The sequence below is a fragment of the Phyllostomus discolor genome, chromosome 1, assembly GCF_004126475.2.
Source record: "Phyllostomus discolor isolate MPI-MPIP mPhyDis1 chromosome 1, mPhyDis1.pri.v3, whole genome shotgun sequence".
NCBI classification, from domain to species: Eukaryota; Metazoa; Chordata; class Mammalia; order Chiroptera; family Phyllostomidae; genus Phyllostomus; species Phyllostomus discolor.
In genome coordinates this window covers 133,199,264-133,226,940 of record NC_040903.2, presented here as the reverse complement: position 1 = coordinate 133,226,940, position 27,677 = coordinate 133,199,264, and the positions used below count along the sequence as shown (strand labels likewise).

At 37.3% G+C, this 27,677-nt stretch overlaps 1 protein-coding gene across 1 annotated transcript in view; it reads right to left on the bottom strand.

Moving 5' to 3' along the window:
- BAZ1A (bromodomain adjacent to zinc finger domain 1A) overlaps positions 1 to 25,008 on the bottom strand; it is an 84,678-nt gene extending 59,670 nt beyond the window's left edge. Inside the window, 3 exon segments of the mRNA XM_028508285.2 lie at positions 12,889 to 13,167; positions 24,205 to 24,372; positions 24,871 to 25,008. Of these exon segments, the coding sequence (XP_028364086.1) occupies positions 12,889 to 13,167; positions 24,205 to 24,317 (392 nt within the window). The 5' untranslated portion in view covers positions 24,318 to 24,372; positions 24,871 to 25,008.
- Positions 25,009 to 27,677: the final 2,669 nt, after the last annotated feature.

Genomic DNA, 27,677 nt, shown 5'->3' with positions numbered 1-27,677 from the left:
GCCCACAAAGCTATAATAACTTAAGAACAAACTTATTTAAAACCAATAAGCAAGTAACAGCTAGAAATGCAATTCCCTAACAGAAGAATAATGGGGAAAGAAACCAGTATAGCATATGGATATTGCCTAGAATGTAGCAGACGTTTTATTTATAAATTATACTAGTTATTATCAATGCTACTATTAACTTTATACCACACCAAACCATAGGTATCAGTTCTTGTTAATCTAATAAAGGCTAAGCCTCTTGTTAATGCTTAAACTTCAGTTAACCACACAAGGTGTCAACACCTTCTAACAGATTTCCAATAATACTTAGTCTATTTTTTCAAATCCACTTGCTACAATTTCTTGGTTCTAGGGCAGATTAGAGCATAAAAAAGGTTAAAGAATCATGAAATAAGACCCCATTCGTGGGTCTTTAAGAGTACAGAAACTTTCTAAATTAAAGCTATGCTCAATTATTTGAGGACAGAATGGAGGTTATTATTAGAGTTCCTGTGTGCCAGCTCTCCCCATATCAACTCTGCTCAAGTTAAACAGTTTTCAGGAGTTGAAATTCAGGGTCAGAAAAGTTCAATTATTTGCTCATAGTCATATAAACCAGTAATGGTACAGCCAATTTTTTAACTGTATGACTCTGAAGCCCATATACTTTCTAATTTTCCACTCTATTACTGGGTTGAGGGGGAATAGCAACACTATATTGACTCCAGGGTATTTCAGAGATTTAAGTCTAGCTTCTTGACTGAGAAGCTCCTGAAGTGTCAACTACTTAAACTCATTTCTGAGTGAAGTCAAGTCTGTGAAACAACAGCAAGAACAGAAGGAAGACACAGCAGAAGTTAGACATAAATCTGTAACAGTGACAAGCTAAATAAGGAAATAGCCATTTATGAGAATATTTTGGAACAGTATACGCATATACCTCTCCCCCTAAAAAGTTGTTTGTTTTATAGTCATTTATTTTATTTTAATAGCCATAGTTCAACTTATATCTCAAAATACAAGTTTATTAAAGCAATAGCAAATTATAAAACATTCTAGAACTGAAATATATGCAGAAGTTTTACAAGGCATTTAGGGTAAAAGATAAACATTTAACAGCAAAAGGAAAGAAGACTAGAAACCTCGTGAGACCTACTTGAGAGGAGGACTGCCCCTCTCTGTTCAGGTCTCTAAAAAGGGGTACATTGAATCTATGGCACACTTTATACCTGCCCTCCTGTGCTGCCTCAGTGACATTTTATTTTCTTAAACATTTATTTTAATGCTGTGCTTAGATAATAACCTCAACTTTATAGGTACATATAGAGTAGACCTGCTTAATTTGAAGTTTAGAGTTTAAAAACTCAAATTGAAGGAGGTCATGTGATAACTCATTTTAAGTGGAGGAAACTAGTTAACAAGTCTGCTACATCAAGCAAGACTGTGAATTATGTTGATTACTCCTAAGTGGAGAAGTGGAAATAAGACAAGGGTGTTTTGTGTGTAACACCTCATTTTTTAGACTAACTGATTAGAGTAGCTCAAAGAATATTTCATTTTAAATGGTTCCAAGACATTTTTTTTACACCCCAAGACTCTTCACGGACCAGAGAACCAGGTCTTGTAATTTCTACAATTGGCATTTGACCTATTATAAGCCTGAATATCAAAAGATAACAAAAATCATCAGATTCTTACTAAAGACTAAGTCTATTTATTAAATGATATATAGTACAAATAAAAATCTTGGGAAAAAATTCAGGATATAATATGTGGATTAAATCCTTCATATTTCTAATAAGTTTGAACACCAGGATATCATCAGCATGCTATTTAAGCTCTTTAGTATTCAAAATTATTATCCTAAAGCTACATGAGTTAGTCTGACTGAAGTATCAACCAAAGTAATTAAAGCTTTATCAAAACACCTAAAAATTCCAACTAGTTTATTATTTAGATTAATATGTATACCAAGTGTTTGTGGGCTCAGCTGTACGCTGGCCTGGCGTACTGATGCCAACTCGTACAAAGCGATGATAACCTTGTGAGGAGGCAAGCAATGTATGAAGATCAGTGACAACTGAACATTCAATAAAATGAAAACCCACCACAGACTTAGCAACAAGAACCTTTGCTTTGAAGGTGATAATAGTATTATTTTAGAACACTTAAATAGGCTTCAATGTGAAGGATGGATAAAGGCAGAGAAGCAAGCTTTCTGTTATCCTGAATGAAGAAAACAATGGTCATAACCTTGGGGTAACGGGAGCAGAAAGCAGGAAGAGGCCTGCATTCCTGACAACTTTGTGGGCCTGCACAGCCAGTCCCACACTACAACTTCTGTACTGAATTTTACACAAAAGGGAAATTTATATTTTATTCATGCCACTAAATTTTTTTCTCTTATCTGCACCAAGTCAAATTCTGGCTGATAAGAAAAAGCAATAGGCAATCTATTAGTTGTACCGGCTATTTTTATTAAATATTGATGATTTATAAACATTTTGTCTATGTTAAACTTATTTTTAGTCAGAGTGTTGTATTACTCAATTCAGCCAATAAAAGCTGAATAAGATTTTCAAACTTGGAAGTTACCTTGTTATTGGCAATACAGATTTCAGTCACACATATGTCAGGAGACTGAAAATCTAAAGAAGGAAAATAAGTTCAACAATCTATGATTTGTGGGTATGGCTATAAGAGAGCAACAGGAGGGATTCTTGGCAGTAACAGGTACATCGTGTGTCATGGCATATCCACATCAACATCCCAGCTGTGGCCCTGTACTATAATTTTGCAAGACAGTAGTCTTACTGGGGGAAATTCTGTATTATTTTACAACTGCATGTGAATCTACAGTTCCTTCAAAATATGAAGTTTAATTTAAAAATGCTAATGACAAATATTAGAAAAGCATTAACTCCAATTAATACTCATTTCACACCAAGAAAAAAATTAATGAAAGAGTAATATATACTGTATGTATTACTAAAAAAGTATAGTAAATAACGATACTGTAGTACTGGCAAAGGGACAGCCATATGGATAGATGAGAGAGTCAAGAAATAGATCCAAGACTCCATTTATATTTATATTTTGTAAAGGACAAAATTATAAGGAAAGAAAACAGATCAGTGGTTGCCAGAGGCTAGGAAGTAGGGGCAAGGGTGGACTACAACAAGGAACAAAGAAACTTTGGGAGCAGGTAATAAAAATGTTCTTCTGTGTCTTATTGTGGTGGGTTATATGACTGTAGATGTAAAAATTCAGAACTATACACTAAGAAGGATGAATTTTACCATGAGACAGTAATGTACTTTAATAAAGATTTTATTAGACTACTTAGGATAAAGGCCTATTGACTTTAAGTTATTTAAATTCTCCTTTAACTTGAAAGAAAAACATTTATTGCTTTTCTGAAAATATTAACACAGATGAGAATGGCAGACTGCAGAAGGCCCACTTGTTGGATCTCACTGAAGTACTGACTGGTCCTCTACAGCCTACATTTATCAGAAGACTCGCCAGAGAGCTCTGGGTAATGCAGAAACTATGCAAAGGGAGTGCTGTCTTCCAGTCTGCTTCCTTCTCAACTATAAACATTATAAAAATTCATCTTAAAGTCCCTAATTTTCATTAAAGAGGTTCAATATACTAGTATACTCTTTTACAACCTGAGACAGTCAAGTCAAATAGTCAGATGATTTCTACACATCAAAATACAGTACATAGAAATAAGAATTTTTTTTATAAAGTTTTGCATCTTTTTTTTAAAGATTTTATTTATTTATTTTTAGAGAGGGAAGGGAGGGAGAAAGAGAGAGAGAGAGAGAGAAACATCAATGTGCGGTTGCTGGGGGTCATGGCCTGCAACCCAGGAATGTATCCTGACTGGGAATAGAACCTGCGACACTTTGGTTCGCAGCCCGCGCTTAATCCACTGAGCTACGCCAGCCAGGGCAGAAATAAGAATTTTTAAAAATTTATTACATCTACAACTAACAAATCACAATTTTTAGGATATTAAAAAGATTTCCAGGGTGGTCTCCCAATTTATGCTATTATGCAAGTACATAAGGATTCTAAATTGTAAGTGTTATACTCGCAATGACGATCTGGGAGTCAGTGAGGTTGTGAGGACAGGTCACTGGTACATACGACCAACACAGTTATCTGTCTAAAGATGGTTCCACTCTAACCGAGAATTCCAAAAACAAAACAAAACCTCCCAGCTGTCCCAAATAGCCTCCTTTTTGTTTCTAATACAAATTACATTATCAACATATTAGGTTCACTGGGAACTAAAGATTAAAAACAATTTTAGGATGTTTCTTAGTACTCTCCTTGGCTGAGAACCAGGAATTTTGACCTTAGAAGGTCAGTAGTGCTGGTCAGAAGCTGACCAACAGAAAGACTTCTTTCTGTTTAAAGAGTTCAAAGAAGAGCTATAATAAGTTTATGTTGATAAAAATTCTATACTATCTTTTATACCAAAATAAGGAGCCTTCTGCTTTTAATACTTTCTATTAATTTATAATTTTCTCTGCCTTCCCATTTCTAGTTAAACTCTTTTCCAAAAATTTCTCCTTGGTTAATCCCACCTGGACCCCATTACTGATACCAAAGCATGTATGTTTAAATCAAAATAACTGCACTTTTTCATTTATATCTTTTGTTCCTACTATGTTCTCTATTATTTGGTATTTCTCTTTATCCTAAATATTAATGCATTTTAATTAATTATGAATCACTGATGCCATTTAGGCTAGTAATATAAAAAATCCATTTTCTCATTTCCAATTCTAATGTATATTAAGTGCCCACTCTCTTGTATGATAGGTTTTTATGCTTAATTTTCTCCTACTGCATTAGATTGAAGTGCTTAAAGCATTCCACCAATGCAACACGGCCACAGGGGACATCCTTTATAGTTCAACAGGTAAGAGTTCTAGCTGACTGGTCACTATTTGATTCCAAAATTGATATAGTTTGCAAGATTAAAAAGTATCTATAATCTTTATTTTACAAGGCAGTTCTCTAAAAACAAGTGAACAGTGTTTTTTTTTTAGCTTTCTTGACTAAGTAACATTTTAAATTATAAATTTTAAATCTAAATAGTATTGGGATAATATTTGGAAAAATATAGCTACAAATGAAACTCTTGTGTGTAAGTCCAATTCTGCTATTCCACTGATTTAAATTACTTTGGGAAAAGGTGTGTCAATCAAAATTAAGGATTATTTGGAAGAAAATGCAGTTTATTATTTTCAAAGACAGAATTCACATAGGTCAGCAAAAGGAATAACTTTCCTCATCCTCAGAAAAAGGCAATGTTGCAAGTAAGCTTCTTAGGATCTGATAGTTTATCTAGTTTATGCAAAAGCAATAAAAAATGGTGCACATCTACATCTTCTGACATAGGAAGACATCCAAACCATCACTAAGTGAGAAAGCTGCTTGCTGTTTTTTAAAACTTTAATGTAGTATAGAAGAAAACTATGCACTCATTTTTTATAGTAAGTTATCTTTGAAGGGAGGATTTGGGAAATGCACTGTAGGCTTTCACCTTTTGTATTGATATATATGAATCTTCATAGGTAAAAAGCAGATTTTTAAAAAACTATACAGTTCAATCTTAATAAGCAGAGCACATAACTTTTTTAAATATAAAGACTTCAGTTTTATAGAGCAGTTTTAGATTAAAAGCAAAAATGAAATGAAGATCCTGAGATTTCCCATGTACACCCTGCCTTGTATGAGATACTTAAATCAAATGACAATATTACATAATATAGCTTTTAAAATTCACATACATTGTCATTTCATCCTGTGAGGCAATTTAATAGATGAAAAAGACTAAAGCTTAAAGAGTTCAAATTACTTGCTCAAAGCTATACAGCTAATCATAAAGGGCAGAATCTAAAACCACGGAGACAGTTATACATGGAAAGAAATGGCTTTGTAGATGGAACTGCCCTTTTGACTCAGTAATCCCACTGCAGGGACTATACCCTAAGAACCCTGAAACACCAATTAAATAGAACCTATGCACCCCAGTGTTCATAGCTGGACAACGTACAATAGCCAAGTGCTGGAAACAGCCTAAGTCCTCACCACTAAATGAGTGGATCAAAAAACTGTGGTACATTTACACAATGGAATTCTATGCAGCAGAAAGAAAGAAGGAGCTCCACCCCTTCATGACAGCATGGATGGAACTGGAGAGCATTATGCTAAGTGAAATAAGCCAGGCAGCAAAAGACAAATACCACATGATCTCACCTAATGAACAAAACAAACAAATAAGCAAAATAGAACCAGACACATGGAAATAAGGAACAAACTGACAGTGACCAGAGAGGAGGGAAATAACTGGGGAAAGAAGAGGAAGGGTCTAGTCAAGGAACAGGTATAAAGGACTCATGGTAATGGACAACAGGGTGGGGATTGACTGAGGGGGAGTGGGTGGGGCAGGAGAGAACAAGAGGCAGGGGCGGGGGGAATTGGGACAACTGTCATAGAACAACAATAAAAAAAAAAAAGAGAAAGATATGGCTATGTAAGTCAGCCATACCTGAATTTAAATCCTACCACTACTTGTAAAGCTGGAATAGAAGCTCCATGACTTTGTTCTGTTCACTGCTATATCTCCAAGGTCTAGAACAGTACAAGTTAATAGCAGGAGATCAGTACATACAGGCTGAATGATTACAAAAAGTTATTTAATTTCTTTGGATCTTTGTTTCCTCATCTGTAAATTAAACATAAGTTTTTGCCTTATATCTGCTGATATAATGTGTACACAAAACATCTGGTAGGTATTTCAGAATTACTAGACCTGACTCCAACCTAGTTTAATGTTTTTCCACATGACCATACATCTTCTCACTCCTTTAGGCTCTAAGGAAGGAGCAGAGAACTAATGTCAGCATGACATGCAGGCATATTGGGTGGTAATCACGATGGGGAGGGCAGAGAACTAAACTGTTGGCTCAGTCAATTAGTTAGTTGTTGTCTTTACTTCCTCTGTCATAGCAATGGCAAAGGATCTCCTAGAAGAATCTGTTTACTTATTTCAAAACAGAAAGTCTTGATGGGGAGGGAAGCATCTAGTCATACTTGTAAGATGCAAGAAGAAAGTGAGGAAGGATATCTAAAGGTAATGAGACAATAAGAAAAGAATATTGAAGTGAGAAGATCCAGAGTGCCTATACTGATTCAACCCCTATTTATGCCATTTCTCTGTGATTTAGCATACTCTTTCCAGTAAATTTAAGTCTAATGGATAAAGCAGTCTTTAGGAACACTGAGTAGTACTGTGAACAGAGATAGGTACAAAAGATAGATGCTATGGACAAGTAGAAACAAAAGTTAAAAACAAAGGGAGAATGTGCTGCAAATGGAACTATCAAGAAAGTGAAAAGGCAATTCAAAGAATGAAGCAAATATTTGTAAATCATGTATCTGCTAAGGGACTTAAGTCCAAAAACAAAGAATGCTTACTTATAACTACACACTAAAAAGATAAATAACCCCATTTAAAAATGGACAAAGGACCAAAATAGACATTTCTCCAAAGAAGATATACAAATGATCTATAAGCACTTTAAATGCTGCTCAACATAATTAGTCATTAGGGAAATGCAAATCAAAACTACAGTGAGATACCACTTCATACATGGTAGGATGGCAAAATAAAAAAGATGGACAATAATAACAAGTTGTCCATACCTTGGACTTGGTGAGGATATGGAGAAGCTGCAACTCTCATACCTCGTACATGGGAACATAAAATGATGCAGCAGCTTTGGAAAACAGTTTGGAGGTTCCTCAAATGCTAAACATAGACACCATATAACTTAGCAATTACTAGAATACTAGATATATACCCAAGACATCTGAAAACACATGTTCACACGAAATCCTGTACATGAATGTTCTTAATAGCATTATTTATAATAGCCCAAAAGTGAAAACAACCCAAATGTCCATCAACTGATAAACAGATAAATAAAATGTAATAGATCCATACAGCAGAATTTATCAATAAAAAGAAATAAAATTTTGGTAGATGCTATTGTACAATACGGATGAACCTGAAAACATTATATGTAGTAAGTGAATGAAGCCACACACAGAAGGATACATATTATGATTCCATTTATATGAGATATCCAGAATAGGCAAATCCATAGAGACAGATTATAGATTAGTGGTTTACCAGAGTCTGAGGGGAGAGGGTAATCAGGAGTGCCTGCTAAAGAGTCCAGAACTTCTTGGGGTGATGAAAATATTCTGCAATTAGATAGTGGTGATAGCCCCATAACCTAGGGAATATACTAAAACCCACTGAATTGTACCTTTTAAATGGACAAATTTTATGGTGTGTGAATTATATCTCAATAACGCACATTTAACAACAACCAAAAAAAGGCAGAGGGATATGAAAATGTATGCAGTTTAAGCAAGTTCTTATAACTTCATATTCTGTGGAGAAAGGATGAAGAGTATAAGGTGGGAGGGGAAACACAGATATCTCATACTAGTGGGCCCCATGTAAGTGCTTGCTATTTCTCAGTCACCAAGGAAAATCCATTTATTTCTCTAAATAAGCCCCCTGATGATAAACCTCATGCCACTGTCGGGTAGAAAGGCCGAAGGAGCCTACAAATAAAAATCAACGGGAATACCTAGGAAATTCAACCTGGAGTCTCTCTCATCATGGAAGCTGGGCTTGCCCTACCCAATCCCTTGAGGATGCCAGGGCTTACCACGACCAGTCTCAATATTGAACTCAGTCCCCAAAGTTACACAAGTTGATGTGAAGCCAGTGTGATATATATATCCTTGGGGGTCCAGAACACATTCCAGATGAAAAACATCATGCCAAGTCATTTCCCCATATCAAAATGATAGATTGAAAGGGGTTTTTTTGTTTTGTTTCATTTTCTAATATTAATTTTAAAAGATCTTTATTCAACTGGTTTGTAGCAGCCTGGAGATTAAGATGGCCAGTACCTACATATTATCCCTTAAAACATCTCTATGGAAAACAGCAGGGGAAGCTACTCATATAATAATGAAATCAAGACTATTGACTGTGACTTATTAAAGGGGACAGATACCTTCACCACCACATGTGGAAGCAAGAGAACGAATTAAAAGGGTCATCTTAAAAGCTGTCCTCAGGACAAAGCAGCACTATACAGTATTTGAAGGTGCCAGGAACACAGGAATGGTCACTGACTCCGTAAGAACAAGGCTCTCTTGGCTACCTAAGGTTTCCACCCCCTCTGTAATCCAAATTATAAAAACAAAAACCCAAACAGAAAACCCAGAAACTACAATTAGAATAAAAGTTTAGAAGCATGACAGAGAACTCCAAAATCAAAGTGGAAAAAAATTGACTTTTTTTTTACTTGTTTTTTGAGCACTTGCTGTGTACCCAGCACTTCACATGCAGCATCTCAGTTAATCTTCACAATAATTCTACTAAGTATGCAAAGGAGAGATAAGTGATGTTAAAAATTGCTCAAAAGTTATGCAAGTGTTAAATAGGTGATAGAGTCAGTTCCAACCAAAGAAAATCTAGTCATTAGGCAAGTTTACATAATAAAGTTATTTTAACTGAAATTTAAGTGAAAAGGGTAAAAGGAACTTAGCATCTAAAGTAGCAGACATCTTAAGTCAGCCTTGAAGCTTAATTATAAAAGGTAATTTTTATTAGAAAAGCTAGCCAATAATAGAAAAATATTAACTTATATATAAATCTCTTGAGCCAATAGCACCCTTATTCCCCCCACAAAATGCTACTGCTGTATTCCATTTATGTGGCAATTCAAAATGCATACCTCCAACGCATTCTTATTTCAGTCTCATAACAATCTGACAGAATGTCATTGTCCAAAAAGTCAGTCTGACTCCAAAGCCTAGATCCTTCACTATCATATTATTCTGCCCCTATAAAATTAGAAACATATAACTTTTCTCCAACTACAAACAAAAATCAAAGATAAAAGTATTCTATTAAAACGAAGTGAGATGGGCCATCAAGGAACATGTATAAAAGACCCACGGACAAAGACAATGGGGTGGCGGAGGACTGAATGTGGAAGTGGGGTGGGCAGGGCAGGGGAGAGTAATGCAAGGAAAAGGGGGACAACTGTAATTGCACAACAGTAAATAAAGGAAAAAAAGTAAAGTTTCTACAATCTAAACAAAAATAAAATAAAATAAAATCAAGTGGTAAATGCACTGAATATTGATTGTATTTTTATTCTTTAGTCCTTAATGATATCACTATTGTTTTATTTATTTTTTTAAATTATATTAACCACATATTTAGGAAAACCAACAAAAAAATGAAAAGAAAAAATAAAAAGGAAAAATATTTGCAACAGTAAGACAGAATATAATATGCCTAGTATTTATTTATTTATTTTTAAAGATTTCATTTATTTATTTTTAGAGAGAGGGGAAGGGAGGGAAAAAGATGGGAAAGAAACATCAATGTGTGGTTGCCTCTCTTGCACCTCTAACTGGGGACCTGACCCACAACCCCGGTATGTGCCCTGACTGGGTATCCAACCAGTGACCTTTGGTTCGTAGGCCAGCACTCAATCCACTAAGCCAAACCAGCCAGTGCTATGCATAGTATTTAATAAATAGCTCTTACATATCTACTGAAGATAAACAAACCAAAAGAAAAATGGGCAAAGAACCTGAACAAGCAAATAAACACTTAAGATATCATCAGATTTGGTGAAGACTAAAAAACTAAAATATCCAGTGTTAGCATAAATGTAGGGAACCCAGGCCTAGCTTTTATGGCACTCTGGATCTGGATGCTCCTGAATTGTTACACCCATACATTTACTTATTTTAATACTTGGCAAGTCAAAATGTTTATTTCTTTCTTAAATGAATCTTGAAGGGCATCTTAACCCCTTTTGTACCCCCAGTACCCAATCCAGTGTGTGTCCTGTAAGTGACACTTATGAATCACTAAGCAACATGTGAAACACAGTATCAGAGCAATCAGAAGTATCTGGATCTGAGTTGAAAGCAGAGCTGGCTAGACTCACAATACTACTTCCTGGGGCTTCTGCATCTTACCATCCATCCAGTTGCCAAAGGCAGAAAGTCAGAGTCTCTTATAATTTCTCCTTTCCCTCACAAAGATTAAGAATGGCCAATGTATATTATAAAAATTAAGTCAAAGTTTGCAGAGAAATACCAATTTCTTATACTTTATAATTTAAATACCTCTTAAGCAAGAAGAGGTATGCTTCCTGATGAATAATAATAAAATTATGATTCCCAGATTTCCTACTTCTGCAATGCATCCTAGTCTACTACTGTTAACAGCTACAACTACCTAAAGTCCACTTTTAAAGTACAATAACAACAATAAAACCGTGCAAAACACAATGCACCACTACATTTCCAGATGTAAGCTATATTCCTAATGTTAAAGTTTAATGCATCCCAGTGATTTGTAAATTAGAAAATACTTTTAGCATAAGTCCAATAAAAACAATGACTACAGGGAGAAAAAAAGCTGTCTTGCTACCCTAACATGGTCCTATTATTCCTTTTGGTGATATACTGTAGATTGAAACACAAAGATTTGTTTTATAAATGGATCACCAAAAACCATAAAATATACTCCAAAACAGTATTATAATTTGATCTCTTTTTAAAAGGATATGTTTTTCGTGGGATTACTGGTGACATGTTAATCTCTCCCCCGAAAATAAAGATATAATTTTTTTCCAAAAGTCACTAGACATAAAAATTCTTCATTTTTACCATTCATTGCTTCTACAATTAATAAAAAAAATTATCCAATTATCTATCAAAGTCAAATCCAAACAAATTTAGATCTTAATGTAAACATCTCTTGGCTTCAAAAACAGTCTTCAGTTTTTAGAGAGAGAAACGTAGATTTGTTGTTCCACTTATTTATGCATTCACTGGTTGATTTCTTGTATGTGCCCTGACCAGGGATTGAACCCACAACCTTGGGTGTGTCGGGATGATGCCCTAAACAACTGAGTGACCCAGCCAGGACAACATCTCTTGGCTTTTTAAGATTTATGTATAGTAGCATTTGACAACTCAAATGGATCATAGTATTTTAAGATATTCTGAAATTACATACAAGCTCATGATGATTCTCCAAAATAAAATAAAGAACATAATTAAATAACTTCTGACTGCTAGAGTTTGAAATGTAGGAAAAAAACTGCATTCAGGTCAATAAAGAGGGAAGAAACAGTCAAAAAACATTTTATAGTCACTGCACTAAAGTAAAGAAGGCTATACTATCATTTTAAATTTTCATACATAAAAAGATCTTTTTTTCTTGAAGACCTGAGTTAAAAAAAGATCTTAGTGAAGTACATAAAACTCAGTCCTCATCAAAGGAGCCACTGAAACCAGCAAGAAAAACAGATATATTTAAACTATCATGTAATATGATGAGAACACAGTAGATATCTTCATCTAATTTTTTTACCTTTTAAATAAAGGTGAAATTTACATATAATGGATCTTATTATACAGTAAATACAAAAGAGAAGGAAGGTGATTTATAAAGCAATGGACTGGCCCCTCCAGATATTTTAAGTGAAAAGGTCTAGCCTACAGTATGTTACTTTTTGCATTTAAAGGGGGTAGGAGACTGTGCATATACATGTTTTTGGTTGTTTATATACAAATTAGCTTCAGAAAAATACACAAGAAACTGCTAATACCAAGGCTCTGTGGGGAGGGCTAACAGGGTAAGCTGAAGGGTAGTAAAAGGGAAGCTTTCTTCATTTCAGCCTTTTGTGTGTTTTGAATTTTAAGCAATGTGGACTATACATTATCAAAAGAAAAAAATTAAAAGTACTTTACCTTGCACCATTGTTCCTAATGACTTCCACAGTTTCTTCAACAAAATATCGATCCTTGACATATGCAAAAATATCATCACAAATTTCATGTAAGCGTGAACGATGGGTAAGGTTGGTCAAGTATAAAACTGGAATAATTAGTGGTTCTGGAAAACTCTGAAGATTCTGTCTTGCTCTTTTTTCTGACTCAAGTGCTTCCTGATAGGTCAGTCCAGGTCTACCCGTCACAGCACAACTCCATACAAGACTGTTGCACAGAATGGTTCGTTCAAAAAAGTCACTAGTTAAAAAATAAAGATAAAAATCCATTACCTATCATTTCACAAATTTTACATTGGAAGCTGATAAACAGCTGTGCCTCTATTGCAACATTTATATAGAATCATAGAACTCAGACAAGGATTTAGTAACTGATGAACTTACACATTAATACAAACCTAAGAAAGAGTATATTTAAACCAGACATTGAGATTTTGCAATTTAAAAGTATATTCAGCCAAAATTAAACTTTGATTTCTATCAGTTTTGAAACTGGAAGTGCAACTAAAAATAAACTCAACATTTCCTTTTCATTCAAATTTTTTTAAAAAAAGATTTTACTTATTTATTTTTAGAGAGGGGAAGGGAGGGAGAAAAAGAGGGAGAGAAACATCAATGTCTGGCTGCCTCTCATGTGCCCCCCACTGGGGACCTGGCCTGCAACCTAGGCCATGTGCCCTGATTGTGACTCCATGATTCACAGGCTGACGCTCAATCCACTGAGCCACACCAGCCAGGGCACATTCTAATTTTCAAGTTTATTGTTCCAAAGCCATCAGAACACTGGAATTAATTCAAGAGCTTAACTGTGAATTTTATTTTATTTATTTTTTAATATGACTTCTAAAAGACTTTAACATAATAGTGAAAAACTGGGAAATCTAAGCATCTAACAATAAGAGAAAGGTTAGTACAGTATAGTACTTCATATGATGAAAAATTAGTCATTAAACAGAATAAAGAGAGTTCTTAAATAATGTTAGTAGCAAAAAACTTTCAAGTTTATATATATAAAATAATATGGTCTTATTTGTGTTAGAATAAAAGAAAAAAGAAAGGAAGAAAAAAGAGAACCTAGGGAAACATAAAAAATTTATGGAATGTTATACAAAAATCAAGGTAGCAGCTACAGAGCAGGGATTGGAATAGGTGACCATTCTACTCAGTCCTTTTCTGCATTACTGGAATTTTAAAATAAGGGCACTTCTTTAAAAAAAATCTATTTTGTCACTTTTTAAATGCAAGAGATCTATAATTTGGAAACATTTCTCAGGGGTACTGAGTAGAAAAAACTCAAGCCACTGAATAACACAATATCATACACATTGATTATAAAAATAAAAATGTGTATATTTATACAAATACTATACAAAGAGATGTTCCCTATGGAGAAAGGGAAGAATTGGGAAGGAAAGAAAAGGAAAATTTGTTATACTAAATATTTTTATGTTTGAATTTCTTTAAATATATTTTATTGATTATGCTATTACAATTGTCCCATTTTTTCCCTTTTGTCCCCCTCCAACTTGCAGCCCCCTTCCCTCCAGCATTTCTTCTCCCTCAGTTTATGTCCATGGGTCATACATATACGTTCTTTGGCTTCTCCATTTTCTATACTATTCTTAACCTCCCCCTGTCTGTTTTGTGCCTACCAATTATACTTCTTATTCCCTGTACCTCCCCCCTCCATTCTTTCCCCAATACCTCCCTGGTGATAACCCTCTATGTAATCTCCATTTCTGTGATTTTGTTCCTGTTCTAGTTGTCTGCTTGGTTTTTGTTTTTTTAGGTTCAGTTGTTGATAGTTGTGAGTTTGTTGTCATTTCACTATTCAAAGTTTTGATCTTAAAGTTGTCCTGGAGTTTTCTAACCTTCTCCTTTTTTTAATTGTTTCTTCAGTCTGTTCTGGTTGAATGTTTATTTCTTCCTTCTGTTCCAAATCTTTTATTTGAATCCTGGTTTCCTTCCCTTCACTGTTGGTTCCCTGTTTATTTTTTCCTTATTCTACTTTGCATAGCCTCCACTTCTTCCTCTATATCGCAACCATATTTAGTCATTTTTGTGAGCATCCTGATTACCAGTGTTTTGAACTTTGCATTTGATAGGTTGGCTATCTCCTCATTGCTTAGTTCTTTTTCTGGAGTTTTGAGCTGTTCTTTCATTTAGGCCATCCTTCTTTGTCTTGGCACACCTGCTACATTGTAAGGGGCAGAGCCTTAGGTATTCTCCAGGGTGAGGTAACCCACATTGCCTCTGTGTTGTGGTCCTGTATGTGGGGGAGGTGTCAGAAAGGGAATGCCACTTGCTTGGGTCTCTCCCCACTTTTTGTCACTTCCCTTACTTCCCACAAGTAGGTTGTGCCTTTTCAGGTGTTGATTCCCAGGAAGTGGGCTTGTGTACATTCTAGGATATTGTGGGCCCCTCCAGTGGACTCTCCTGTGAGACTGGGAGTTTCTCCCTCCCCTGCACCCCCTACAGACTTTTACAGTCAGGGGTTTTAAGGCTTTAGTTTCCCATGCTGGAACCCTGGGTTGCTCAGTCTGTCTCTCTCCCCAGTTGTTCCTCCAGGTGTATCTGCTCGAGAACGTGGGAACATCTGGTCTGCCAGCCTCTGCCTTGTTGCGCGTCCTCTCTGTCCTGGCTGCCATCTCTGCCCCTCCGACCAGTGTGGATAGATGTTTCTTTTAAGTCCTTGGTTGTCGGACTTCATACAGACGATCCAGTTCAATCTTCTGGTTGCTTTTGTTTTTAAATTTGTTGTTATCCTTCTTTTGGTTGTGTAAGGAAGCAAAGCATATCTACCTATGCCTCCATTTGGCAGGAAGTTCTCTATGTTTGAATTTTTATAATGATCATGTACTTGTATTATTTTTATAATAAACATATTTTTCAAATACAAGAGGTTAGATATATGTAAAAGGTTAATAATAGTTGCCTGTAAATGGTAAGATATGTGTATTTCCCTTATCTATACTCTGGTCTACTTTGCAATAATTATATGTAACCAATATATTTTACCATCCTCTACCTTTTTCTTCTTCCAGAAATCCCTCTTTCCTTCTCCCATTATTCTAAAAAGTACTGACACTGCTAGGTGTTTACTTCCTGGTTACTATTATCTGTTTAGTCTATTCCTGTAGTACTCCGATCTCCACAGATTTGGGTAATCCCATTAGGATAGTCTCATTTGTATATCTCTCTGCAGAACAAGGAAAGAAGGAAGGAAAGAAGGAAGGAAGGAAGGAAGGAAGGAAGGAAGGAAGGAAGGAAGGAAGGAAGGAAGGAAGGAAACTAATCATACTTTAACACAAATGAGATCCAAAGAGATAGAATACAAGTCAAGTTACATGACTCTAATTCAGTACAAAGATCTTTTTGAAGTATGTACCCTTTAGTAGAGCACATAATGGATATACAGTATTAAAATACAAAGTAAAAAGTGATTATCTTTATAGGACAAAGGAAGATATCCTTCAGGAATTCAGAGGAAGGGAGGAGGAGAAGCAAGCAAAAAAGATCAAGAAATACTAGAATCTGTTTTGAAGGCAGTGACACAGAAGAGTTAGGGTCATAAAGAAAACATAAGAGTCAAAGCAAGAAATGCCAGAGAAAAAAAAGGAATATAATCTGATTCTTATAAGCAAGAAAATCTATGTCAGATCAAAAACTTACTAGCTAAAAGGGAGGCAATAGACATAGCCAATAGGTGGTTATTAATAGTGCAGAATAAACTGATGGATAGATCTTGAAAGAGGTTTTATTTATTTTTTTTACTGTCTAAAACTGCAGTTCACTTAGATAACTTTGTAGATTTTAAAACTTTTTTCTATAGAAACAAACATATCTCTAAGACTTAGCTTCTCAAGCCAACACATAGCATGATATAATATGTATACTTCTAATAATTTAAACTATAGTACTATTTAAGAAAAACAAACCTCAAATCTAGACATCTTCCACATTTGTCTCTAAAACAGTGGTAATAGAAATAGAATGCTAGCCACACATATAATTTAAAATGTTCTAGTAGCAACATTTTAAAAAATACTTTTTTATTTAACCCAATATATCCCAAAATAATTTCATTTCAGTATGTAATCAATATTGAATTATTAATGAATATTGAATTATCCCCATTTTGGGGATACCAGGTCTTCAAAGTCTAGTATATACCTTAAACTTATTGCACATCTCTTTTTTATTTTATTTATTTATTTTTAGAGAGAGAGAAAGGGAGAAAGGACAGAAACATCAATGTGTGGTTGCCTTTCATGTGCCCCCTACTGGGGACCTGGCCCATAAGCCAGGCATGTGCCCTGACTGGGAACTGAACTGGTGACCCTTTGGTTCACAGGCTGACACTTAACCCACTAAGCCACACCAGCCAGGGAATTATTGCACATCTTTATTCTGATACATTTCAAGTTATTATTAACCTTTGTGCCAAGTAATGGCTCTTATATTGGATAGCACAGCTCTAGCCAAAGCAGATCAGTATTTGGTAGCCTGAGGTATTTGGTGTACAGGTATTAGGTCCCAATGCAGGGGAACAGACTTTATATACTGAGCTGCAATAAACACTATGCTTGTTAACACTATTCAAAATAACAAGGAGGGCAATGGCACAAGTGCCGGAAATCTCTACCAAACTATGTTGCCAAGCAGAAAAATTGGATAGTCTGTAACCAGTGACTTACAGCTGCCATTCTACAGCAAGTTGCCACCACCTCCTGCAAAGTGTTTGTACTGTTTGTTTCCTTTGTGTCTATCTACTCTACAAAGCTGTTGTTATATTATAGCCCTGCTGTACACAAAGACCTACCCACAGGAGGAGAGGGGGGAGGGAAGCGGGGCAGCATACTACCACAATGGCAATTTTAATGCAAGGGGAAATGGGCTATTTTTCCTATTCATCACCCCCTACCAGCATGGCCCCATCTCTAACATTATCTTCACTTTCTCCCACTTTTTAATTCTGCTCTTTACTCATTCATCACTACTAAACTCTAGGGCAGGGGTGTCAAACTCATTTTCACCAGGGGCTACATCAGCCTGGTGGTTGCCTTCAAAGGGCCGAATGTAATTTTAGGACTGTATACATGTAACTACTACTTAATAGTTAAGCGAGAGCTGGGTGCTGAGTAGAAACAACTGATAAAACAAGGTGGAGGGCTGGATGCAGCTCTCCGGCCTTGTGTTTGCCACCTGTGCTCTAGGAGGGTAGGTTACTGTGCTTATTCAATTTCTGTGTTATAAAATGAAACTTTTACAAGCACATTTTACTATTGTAAATAAAAACTGATAAAATACAAAGTACTGTTTTTAATGAATATACATTTAAGCTGGTATAGATTATTATTGGGTTGGCCAAAAAGCTTTTTTCCCCATAAGATGGCTCTCGTAGCACTTAGTTGTCTTTAACTTCATTCAAAACAATTTTGTTATTGTATTGTGACAGCTGTCACATCAGTGAGCATTTTTTAAATATTTATCAAAATTGGTGAATTTTTGTGCAGCCATTTTAATATTGAGGATGAAAAAAATGTAACATTTTTGACATATTATGCTTTATTATTTTAAGAAAGTTAAAAACACAACTGAAACACACAACACAAAAAGATTTGTGCAGTGTAAGGAGAAGGTGCTGTGACTGATCGAACATGTGAAAAGAGGTTTGCAAAGTTTTGAACTGAAAATTTCTCATTGGATGATGTGCCACAGTCAGGTACACCAGCTGAAGTTGATGGAGATCAAATGGAAACATTGAGAACAATCAACGTTATACCACATGGAAGATAACTGACATACTCAATATCTCCAAATCAATAAAGTTATTGGTGAAAATGAAAAATGTGTCTTTTATTTTACAGAAAAAACCTAAATGGACATTTTGGCCAACCTAATAAATAACCAGAAAAAAATTTTTTGACTATTTAAAAATGTAAAGTTTAGTTTTTAAAAAACTAATGAAATATTACTTTTGCATTTTACTTAGTGCTACCAGATAGACTTAAATAACGACAGCATACAAGGCAGGCTCCTAAAAGCTGCAGATGACATTATGGCAATAAAGAGTTTTTAAATCTGGAGAATAAAACCTTAACTAGAAATCAACAAGTGAAACTTTATACTAGGTTAACAAATGTCCTAGCTTAACAATAATGAATACGAAAAAGGTGAATTTCAAAAGAACTGCAAGTTCATATTTTTGTGCCTTTTTATTATAGTTTTCTCTGCTTAAAAAGTATTCTTCAGAGCATTCTCTGACTAGAATGCTCTTTTTCCTCATTCTGTGTCTTGACAGCTCCGATTCTCCTAATTTGGGGTTTTCTCACTCCACAGCTCAATTTTCTATGCTCCCATTATACTGATTCCCAAAGCACATATGTGATTGTGTTATAGATACACATTCATTTCTCATTATAGGGACAAATTATCTCAGCATCTCCAAAAACTCTCCAAAGTATGGTGTCAGAAATAAACAAATGGCCCTGGCTGGTGTGGCTCAGTGGACTGAGTGCCAGCCTGTGAACCAAAGGGTTGCTGGTTTGATTCCCAGTCAGGGGACATGCCTGGATTGCGGGCCAGGTCCCCAGTAGGGGTGTGCGAAAGGTAACCACACATCGATGTTTCTCTCCCTCCATTCCCCTCTGTCTGAAAACAATACGTAAATAAATATTTTTTAAAAAATAAACAAATGTATTCTCATTGGCAGTCATTAGCTTTTTTTCTGTATTTAGACATGAAAAGTGCATATGTGAATAGAAAGGAGAGAAAAGTGCTTGAATCTCAACTTTACTACCTGTAGAATGTGAATTTGAGTTAAGTTACACAAGCTTATTGAACCCAGCTCCCCTTCTGTAAAATGCAAGTAATAATCTTTCATAAGCAGTCAATATGAAAATTAAATAAGGTAAGATAGAATACACAGAAGAATCATCAGTATGGAAGAGGAACAACATCAGAGGAACACATAAAAAACTTGAGAATCTTTGAAGAGAACGTTTGTCACTGGGAAGGGGGATAGGAAGAGGGATCAACTGAAGAACTAATCAGGGAATATCCAAACATCCAATCATGATTGATGACCTAAGTATGAAATCTGATCAAGTACTTTTGTGGTAGACTGTTTGCAAAAAGGGTTGAAGGTATGCAGGCTCCTGAAAAATATGACTTGGATACTCTTCTTATAAGAAGTGGAGTCTCTTTTACCACTCTTTGAATCTTGGCTGGCCTTGATATTGGCTTTGACCAAGAAAATACAGAAATGACATTGAGAGACTTGCTCTCACCCTGTTAGAACCCTGAGACCAGCAGGTGAAGAAGCCCAGCTTAGCCTTTTGAGGATTAAAGACCACCTGGTGGAAAAAGCTATCCCAGTGTATTATCACCATTAATGGACAATTAGGTTGTTTTCATATCTTGGTTATTGTAAATAATATTGTAATGAACTGGGGGATGCCTGTATCTTTTTTAAAAAGATTTAAATTATTTTTAGAGGGGAATGAAGAAAGAGAAGAAGGGAAACATTGATGAGAGAGACATCAATCGGTTGCCACTTACACGCACCCAGACCGGGGACTGAACCCGCAACCCAGGCACGTGCCCTGACAAAGAATCAAACTTGCAACCTTTTGCTTCATGGGATGAGGCCCAACCAACTGAGCCACACTGATCAGGGCAAGGGATGCATATATCTTTTCCAATTAATGTTTTTGTTTTCTTCACATAGATACTCAGAAGTGGAATTGGTAGATCCTATGGTTAATTCTATTTTTAATTTTTTTCAAGGAACCTCCATACTGTTTTCCATAGTAGTCACACCAATTGACATTCCCACCAGAAGGGTTCCCTTTTCTCTACATCCTTACCAGTACTTGTTATTTCTATTCCTTTTGAAAACAGCTATTCTAGTAGGTGTTAGGTGATACTCATTACAGTTCTGATTTGCATTTGCCTGATGATTAATGATTTAAAGCATCTCTTCATGTTCCTTGGTATGTCTTCTTTGGAAAAATATCTATTCAGATCTTCAGCCCATTTTTTAATTGGATTGTATGTTTTTTTGCTATTGAGTTGTATAAGTTCTTTCTATATTTTGGATATTAACCACTTATCATATGATTTGCAAATACTTTCTCCTATTCAGTACGTTGCCTTTTGATTTTTGTTGATGATTTCCTTTGCTATGCAGAAGCTTTTTAGTTTGATGTAATCACACTGTTTATTTTTGCTATTGATGTCAAATTTTAAAAATCATCACCAAAACTGATATCAAGGAGTGCATCACCTATGTTTTCTTTTAGGAGTCTTATGGCTTCAGCTCTTACATTTGTCTTTAATCCATTTTAAGTTAATTCTTCTCTACATTGTAAAATAGTTGACCAATTTCATTTTTTTGCACTTTATGCATTTGCCTACAGTTAATGTGCTACTTTTAACAAGTCGTCCTTACTTATGAAAAGCAGGTGAAACAAGAGTTAGCAATTAGTTAAAGAGCATGTAGTTCAAACAAACAAAATAAAGGAGTTTGTATTGCAAAATCACTAAAGATCTATCCTGGTCATAGTTCCTGTCTTGAAGAATTCAGGGTCTAAGAAAAGAGAAAATGTGAGGCAACTAATACACTGCATTGCAGTGCAGTAACAGCAGATGTTAGACTAGATAAAATGGAGGGGGTGATCACTGCTGCCTAGACGCACAAAGGAGGAAGTGTGAGACTATAATATTAAGTAAGATAAAGACAGAAAAGTACGTGGCTATTAAACCCTCACTAGCAACCTCTACTAACCAGAATTAAGAGTAAAAGGTACTTTGCATTGTGATGGGAAGTGAACAAGGCTGGGTGGTACAGAAAATCTCTGAGATTGACTGCAGAGAAAGTTACAGTCAAGAAATAAAAACAAAAAAACAAAAACCAAAAACGAACAAATAGGTGAGCAGAGGGGTCTGAAGACAAATATAAAAGAAATTCAAGATAATAAAGGATAATCTTCAAACAAATTCACATAAACCAACTGGTGATTAATGAATGAGTGAAAACAGAGGTTTCCTTCATTTCTCCAAACTTGTGGCAAGGGTCAGATTATCACAACACTGCAGACAACCATACACAATACCATCCACTGAGAAAACATTTTTTGTAAAGATCTCTTTATAATTATCTAAGAGAAAGATAAAGTACAAAATTTAACACAATTACATTTTTCCAATTTTGCCAATTCAAAGTTCTAAAGATTAATACCCAAGAATACCAGTTGTTCTGCTTTGTTTAAGGTAAATGATTAAATATCTTTGCTCCCAAATCAGATCTCCTGAACTGCTTGTAATTTCCTAAAACCCAAGCACATTAGCAGATATTAAAAAATCGTTTTTAAAAAAAAAAAATGTCATAAGGCTACAAAAGACACAGTTCCTTAATCTTAATGGAAGGTAGTAGATTCGAAATACCAAAAATCTCTTCCTTTATTTCAGCATTTCAGATTTCTCCATGATTAAGTAAATCATCAAGAACCAAATTATATTAAAGGTATTTAACTAAAAAAGACAACATCCAAGTTCGGTCTCCCCGATAAAGTTGAGAAGACCCTCTTAAAAAGATTGCTTATATCAAAGGACAGAGCAGTATGAAATCTAAGCCTGTTTCATATTTTGTTGGTACTCTTAAGTACACTTGTTAAAAATTTTTGGAATTATTACCAACGATTTTAACTTAAATTTTAAAAAGAAATAAGGCACCATCCTTGTCAAGTTACCTAATCCAACTTCACTTAAGTAGTTACAAGTAATAAAACAAGTCTGTACAGGAGCAGAGTAAGATGTGCACTCCTATTTTAAAGTAGTGTCTGCTGAAAAACTTCTCTAGATCTAACATATTCTTGTGTAACTCCTTCCGTGGAGCTGAAGAAAAAGGCTTACTTAACAGCTCAAAGGAATTGACTTGTCTAACTTTCTTATATATTCATTTCTCAGACAGGTGCAGTTTGGCTAAAAGCACTCCCTGGATCAAGTCCCCACTCAGAAAAGATGCGTCTAACACTTGGTTTCTCAGTCACAAAGGATTCCTTCTGAATGGAGGGGATAAAACATTTAAAAAAGAGAGAATCAGGCTGTTTTAGTGATTATCAATTCAGGTTCTCTCTTGGAGATACTGTGTTTAAAACACAGGATCCCTGAAGCACCTCCCTGTTTGGTGCTTCAAATAGCAGGGCAACAGGATCTCTTGGGATACACCAGGCGAAGGACTGAAAATTTAGGGGTTGAAACTACACACGCAGCAGCTCCGGATTCTTATCAAAACAATAGCGAATGGCACATGTCAGGCAGCCCACATGCGCAAGGGGATAAAAAAGAGACTGGCTGAGGCTGGCGTTGAACTTGTCTTAACCCCCTCCCCCCAACTCCCATCTTGCCCCTCAGCGCAGCGCGAAAGTGAAAACCCGGTGCGCCCGGGGCCTTGCTCTCTACTCCTCCCCTTCCCCCGCCCAGCCCCGACTCCTTCCTCACCCGGTCTCCCGGGGCGGAGACGCTGAGCTCCCCGAGACCGGGCGTTAGTCACCCAGAAGAGGCGGTGACAGAACACAAGGCTGGCGTCCCAAACTCCGAGGCCTAGCCGCACCGGACCGGAGGCCGCTGGGGACGGTCTCGTCTCGGGCTCCAGGGCCCGTGGCCAGCCCCCTCCTTCCCCGACTCGCAACTCCGCTCCCTCCCGCCTCTACCCTAGGCAGCTCCAGTGTCAGGCTCCACAACAGTCCCAGAAAACGACGCCCAGCCCGGCTGTTTCCTGGCCCCGGGGGCGGGGATTCCCTCTCCGGGCCGGGGGACGGCTGCCCGTTGCCACTGACCCGAGCGGGGATCCCCTCCGCTGCCGGGCGGGGATCCCGGAACTGGCCCGGGAGTACGCGTGTGGCCGCAGCGGGGAGGGGCGAGGCGGGGAGTTTCCCCCGCCGGGCAGCCGGGTGGCAGCCGCGGCTAGAGGCGGTCCACACCGGGACCCCAGCCTCTGCGCCCCTGCCCGCTCAACCCCACGTGCTCCCTTGCCTGTCGGGCCGCCCGGGGGGCCCTCGAAGTCACCGGGTCGGGGTCAGGAACTAGAGAAACGAGGGCCCACGGCTACCCGGCACTTTCAAGTCTCCCCGCCAGAAGCCTGGGCTGGAGGAAAGGGAGAGAGACAAAAGGACGCTGGGGAGGGAGTCTGTCCCACACTCACTCGCAACCCGCCCCCCTTCCCCCTCCCCCTCCTCCTCCTCCTCCCCCCGCGCGCTGGCTCGGTCCTTACTCGTAGTGGCGGAAGATCTCGTTGGTGACTTTACAGTAGAAAACTTCCTCGTCGGGCCGCAGGTCCGCGGGCGGCTTCTGTCTCACAAACGGCTTTCGGTGTAGCAGCGGCATCTCCTGTCCGACGGACTCACTCTGACGTTCGGCCGCCCGCGTCCGCCCCGCTTCCCTATCAAAATTGGAGGGAAAGGAAAGCCGGTAAGGTGGAGAGCGATCGGCGGTGGCATGGGCCGGTCCACGCGCCGGGGAAGCTCGACTGTCTTTTGTGTGACCGACACTCCACGGCTGCCACCTGAGCCGAGGTCGCTCCTGTCGCTGCCTGGGTGTTGAGCAAGCTGAACCACCGCAGCCTCTGCCCTCCCCGCGCGCCCCACCTCCGCACGCCGGTTTGCGGGCTCACAATGGGGCGGGACACCCCGCGGAGGGCTGGCGGCGGTGCGGGAGCAGCTGAGGCCCCCTCCCCCAGCGGCCCCCTCCCCCAGCACCAGCTCCCCGCCCGCAGCCGCCGCCAGCTCACAACGTGCTCGCGGAGCAGCCGGCAGACCCGGTGCCGCAAGGCAGCTCTCCGCGGGAGGACCCCGGCACCCCTCCGCTTTGTTCCCCGGCTCGCCTACACTTCCTTGCCGGCAGTGGCCAGCTCCCGAGTGGACCACACAGAGCCCCTCACCTGCGAGCACGCCGACTGCCACTTCTCCACCTTCTCAGCTACAAGGGCAGCGAGGGGAGGCTCTGTCCTCCCAGGGGGTCGCCTCTTGCGGGCCCCGCCTCGCCACCAGCCGCCGCTTCTCCAGCTGCCACGGCCTGGCTCTGCGCGGGGGATCGCGTCCCACCGCCACTTCCCTGCCTCTCCGAGCTCCTGGGAAGTTTCTGATCTACTTTCGGCTCAGAAGGAGGAAGAGCTGTTGGGAGGAGCTTTTCACTTCTCGCTTCTACCTTTTTATTGGCTACTCGATGACTTTTACAGCTTGTCATAGATACAGGAAGAGACGGCGGAAAGCCTGGGAGAGCTACATTATTAATTAATGGAGCAACCCCTTGTGAAGAATCAGAAGCATCCTCCATGTTTGAGATTATCAGCCAAAAGATCTAGAGAAAGCGCTGGGGTTTCATAAACACAGGGCTAACAAAGTAAAGCCTTCATCATCAAGTCTGACACCATCGCTTATTACATGATGGGAAAACCATTACAATTAAGATTTAACTTATATTTTAAACATGGAATGAAGAATATGAAAAAAAGCATTTTGATCTTCAAAATTAGAATTCTCGTGTCTGAAACAATATTTTGCTTTTGTAAACGTCCATCTTGAAAAGAAAATAACTTTGTTGACAGCAGTTTTCTTTAATACTTAGGGCAGTTCAAAGGTACAGCAGAGAAAAAGACCAAAAAAGTATACGTTAAAAAATGTCATGCTTATTGGACACCCTCCCCCCAAATATTTAAAACTAAAAAACACACCTTTAAAGAGTAATGTCTAGAATACACCGTGAAAATGTTTTGCAAATGGTCAATATTTAATTCACTCAGAATTTTAAAGATTATGAATTTACTAGTGAAATTTCCCTGAAAGCAACTTTTCCATATTTGTAATTTTCATTTGTGAAGTGAATTTTAATGCATATACCATATGACTTGAATTAGAAAGAATTTTTGAAACTACAAATAACTCCAAATGTTTGCCAGCTTTGTTTTAAATGGTCTTTTTTGCTATTGCCCTCGACAGCTGCTTATTTGCAGGCTAACATGAAAGAATAAGTCTAGAAGACAGTAAGTTTGAAGAACAGTCATCCAACAAAGAATGTAACTAATTACCAATACTGTGAAATTATCGTAGTTATAGAAACAATATGGGATTATCTTTGCATCTTCTAATTAAGTACATGTGAACATTGGAGCTGAAAATGTAAAGAATTTACCCAAGTCTCAAGAGTTACCAGAAGGTAGACTCAAAAAGGGGACAAGGAGAATTAACAATTTTCAACCACTATTAAAACATTCTCACAATTCAAAATCCCAGTTTAACTATTAAGCTAAAAACATGACATTTCCTCTGAATGGAGAGTATTTATATTTCTTAGATATCACTATTTGATAAACTTAAAGTAATTTTGTTAAATTCAAGATTAAAAATAATGATGTTTATTTTATTAAGTACAAATTTTTAAACAATTGTATTTTTATACTAACTTAAAAATTGAAATTTTATTTTACTTCATCAAACTACTGTCATACTCAATTTCCCTTCTACTATACTCACATTTGAATACTATCATATCACAATTCTGAGTTACATGCATTTTAATGATTTATGACATTTGATAAATGTTATATACATAGTTGTTCTTTGTTAACTCAGAATAAGTTTAGTAAACTAATTAACATGTGGGTGGAAATGGGAGGGAGGTGGGGAGGGCTGGGGGGGTTGGCTGGGATGGGTGTAAAAGACAGAAAACTATTTGAACAACAATTTTAAAAAATTCACTTTAAAAATTCTCTTCATGTATACAGTAAAACAATACTATTTTCCTATTGCTTCTGCAATAATATATAAACTACTTGGATATACATTTAAGTGTTGTGTATTAAATCATTTTAAACTAAAGTGTTATATAATCTAAAGCTAACAGCCAATAAATTATCTTTAAAAATCAAATTATAATTAACACGTTAAAAAGTTTAGTTTTGATGTGTTTTCAGTACTTGACCAAATTGATAGTATATCTATGCTACCTCAAAATACCACTTCTCTTTAAGTTATCCTACACATTTACTACCAAAATATTACTGAATACATTATTTTTAAATTTTGGTATCCCGATTACTTTCTTGCCTTATTAATTACTACTTCTAGGCTGTGGAGAGTGAAAAGCTCATTGCTGTGTTCAGAAAGTAAAGGACACTTGTCAAATATAACTGTGTAATAGGATGGTGTAAAAAAATTTGAAATACTATAATGCAAACTGAACGGTACAGTATCACAGAAAAAATAAAATAATTTTTAGCACCTTCATTCAATTAAACATTTGTCAGGCTCCTTTATCTGCCAAGACACTGCACTAGCTCATGTGAGGAATATAGTACAAATGTATCCTGGCCTCAAAAAAGTACACTCCTCTGGATATATTCGTACATTAGTGACCCCCCCTGGATGAAGATACCAATGACCCATAATCAAATGTAAAATTTAAATACGCTAGTTAGGCAGGACATGTATTAATCTAGCATCATCAAGACAGTTTAATGCTTGAGAAGGTATACTGCCTTACATGGCTAACGACAAAACGGGACTGTGAGCTATGTATATTTTAAAAACTTGAACTAGAATCTTTTTCTGTTTTCTACTAAGAAAGGCTTTATTTAGGTAACTTGGTGAGACAGCTGAAAGAAACCTTTAGGAACTCATTTCTCTCATTTTACAGCTGAGGAAACTGAAGCTCAGGAACTTGACTCCTGGCCTTCTGACTCCTTGTCCA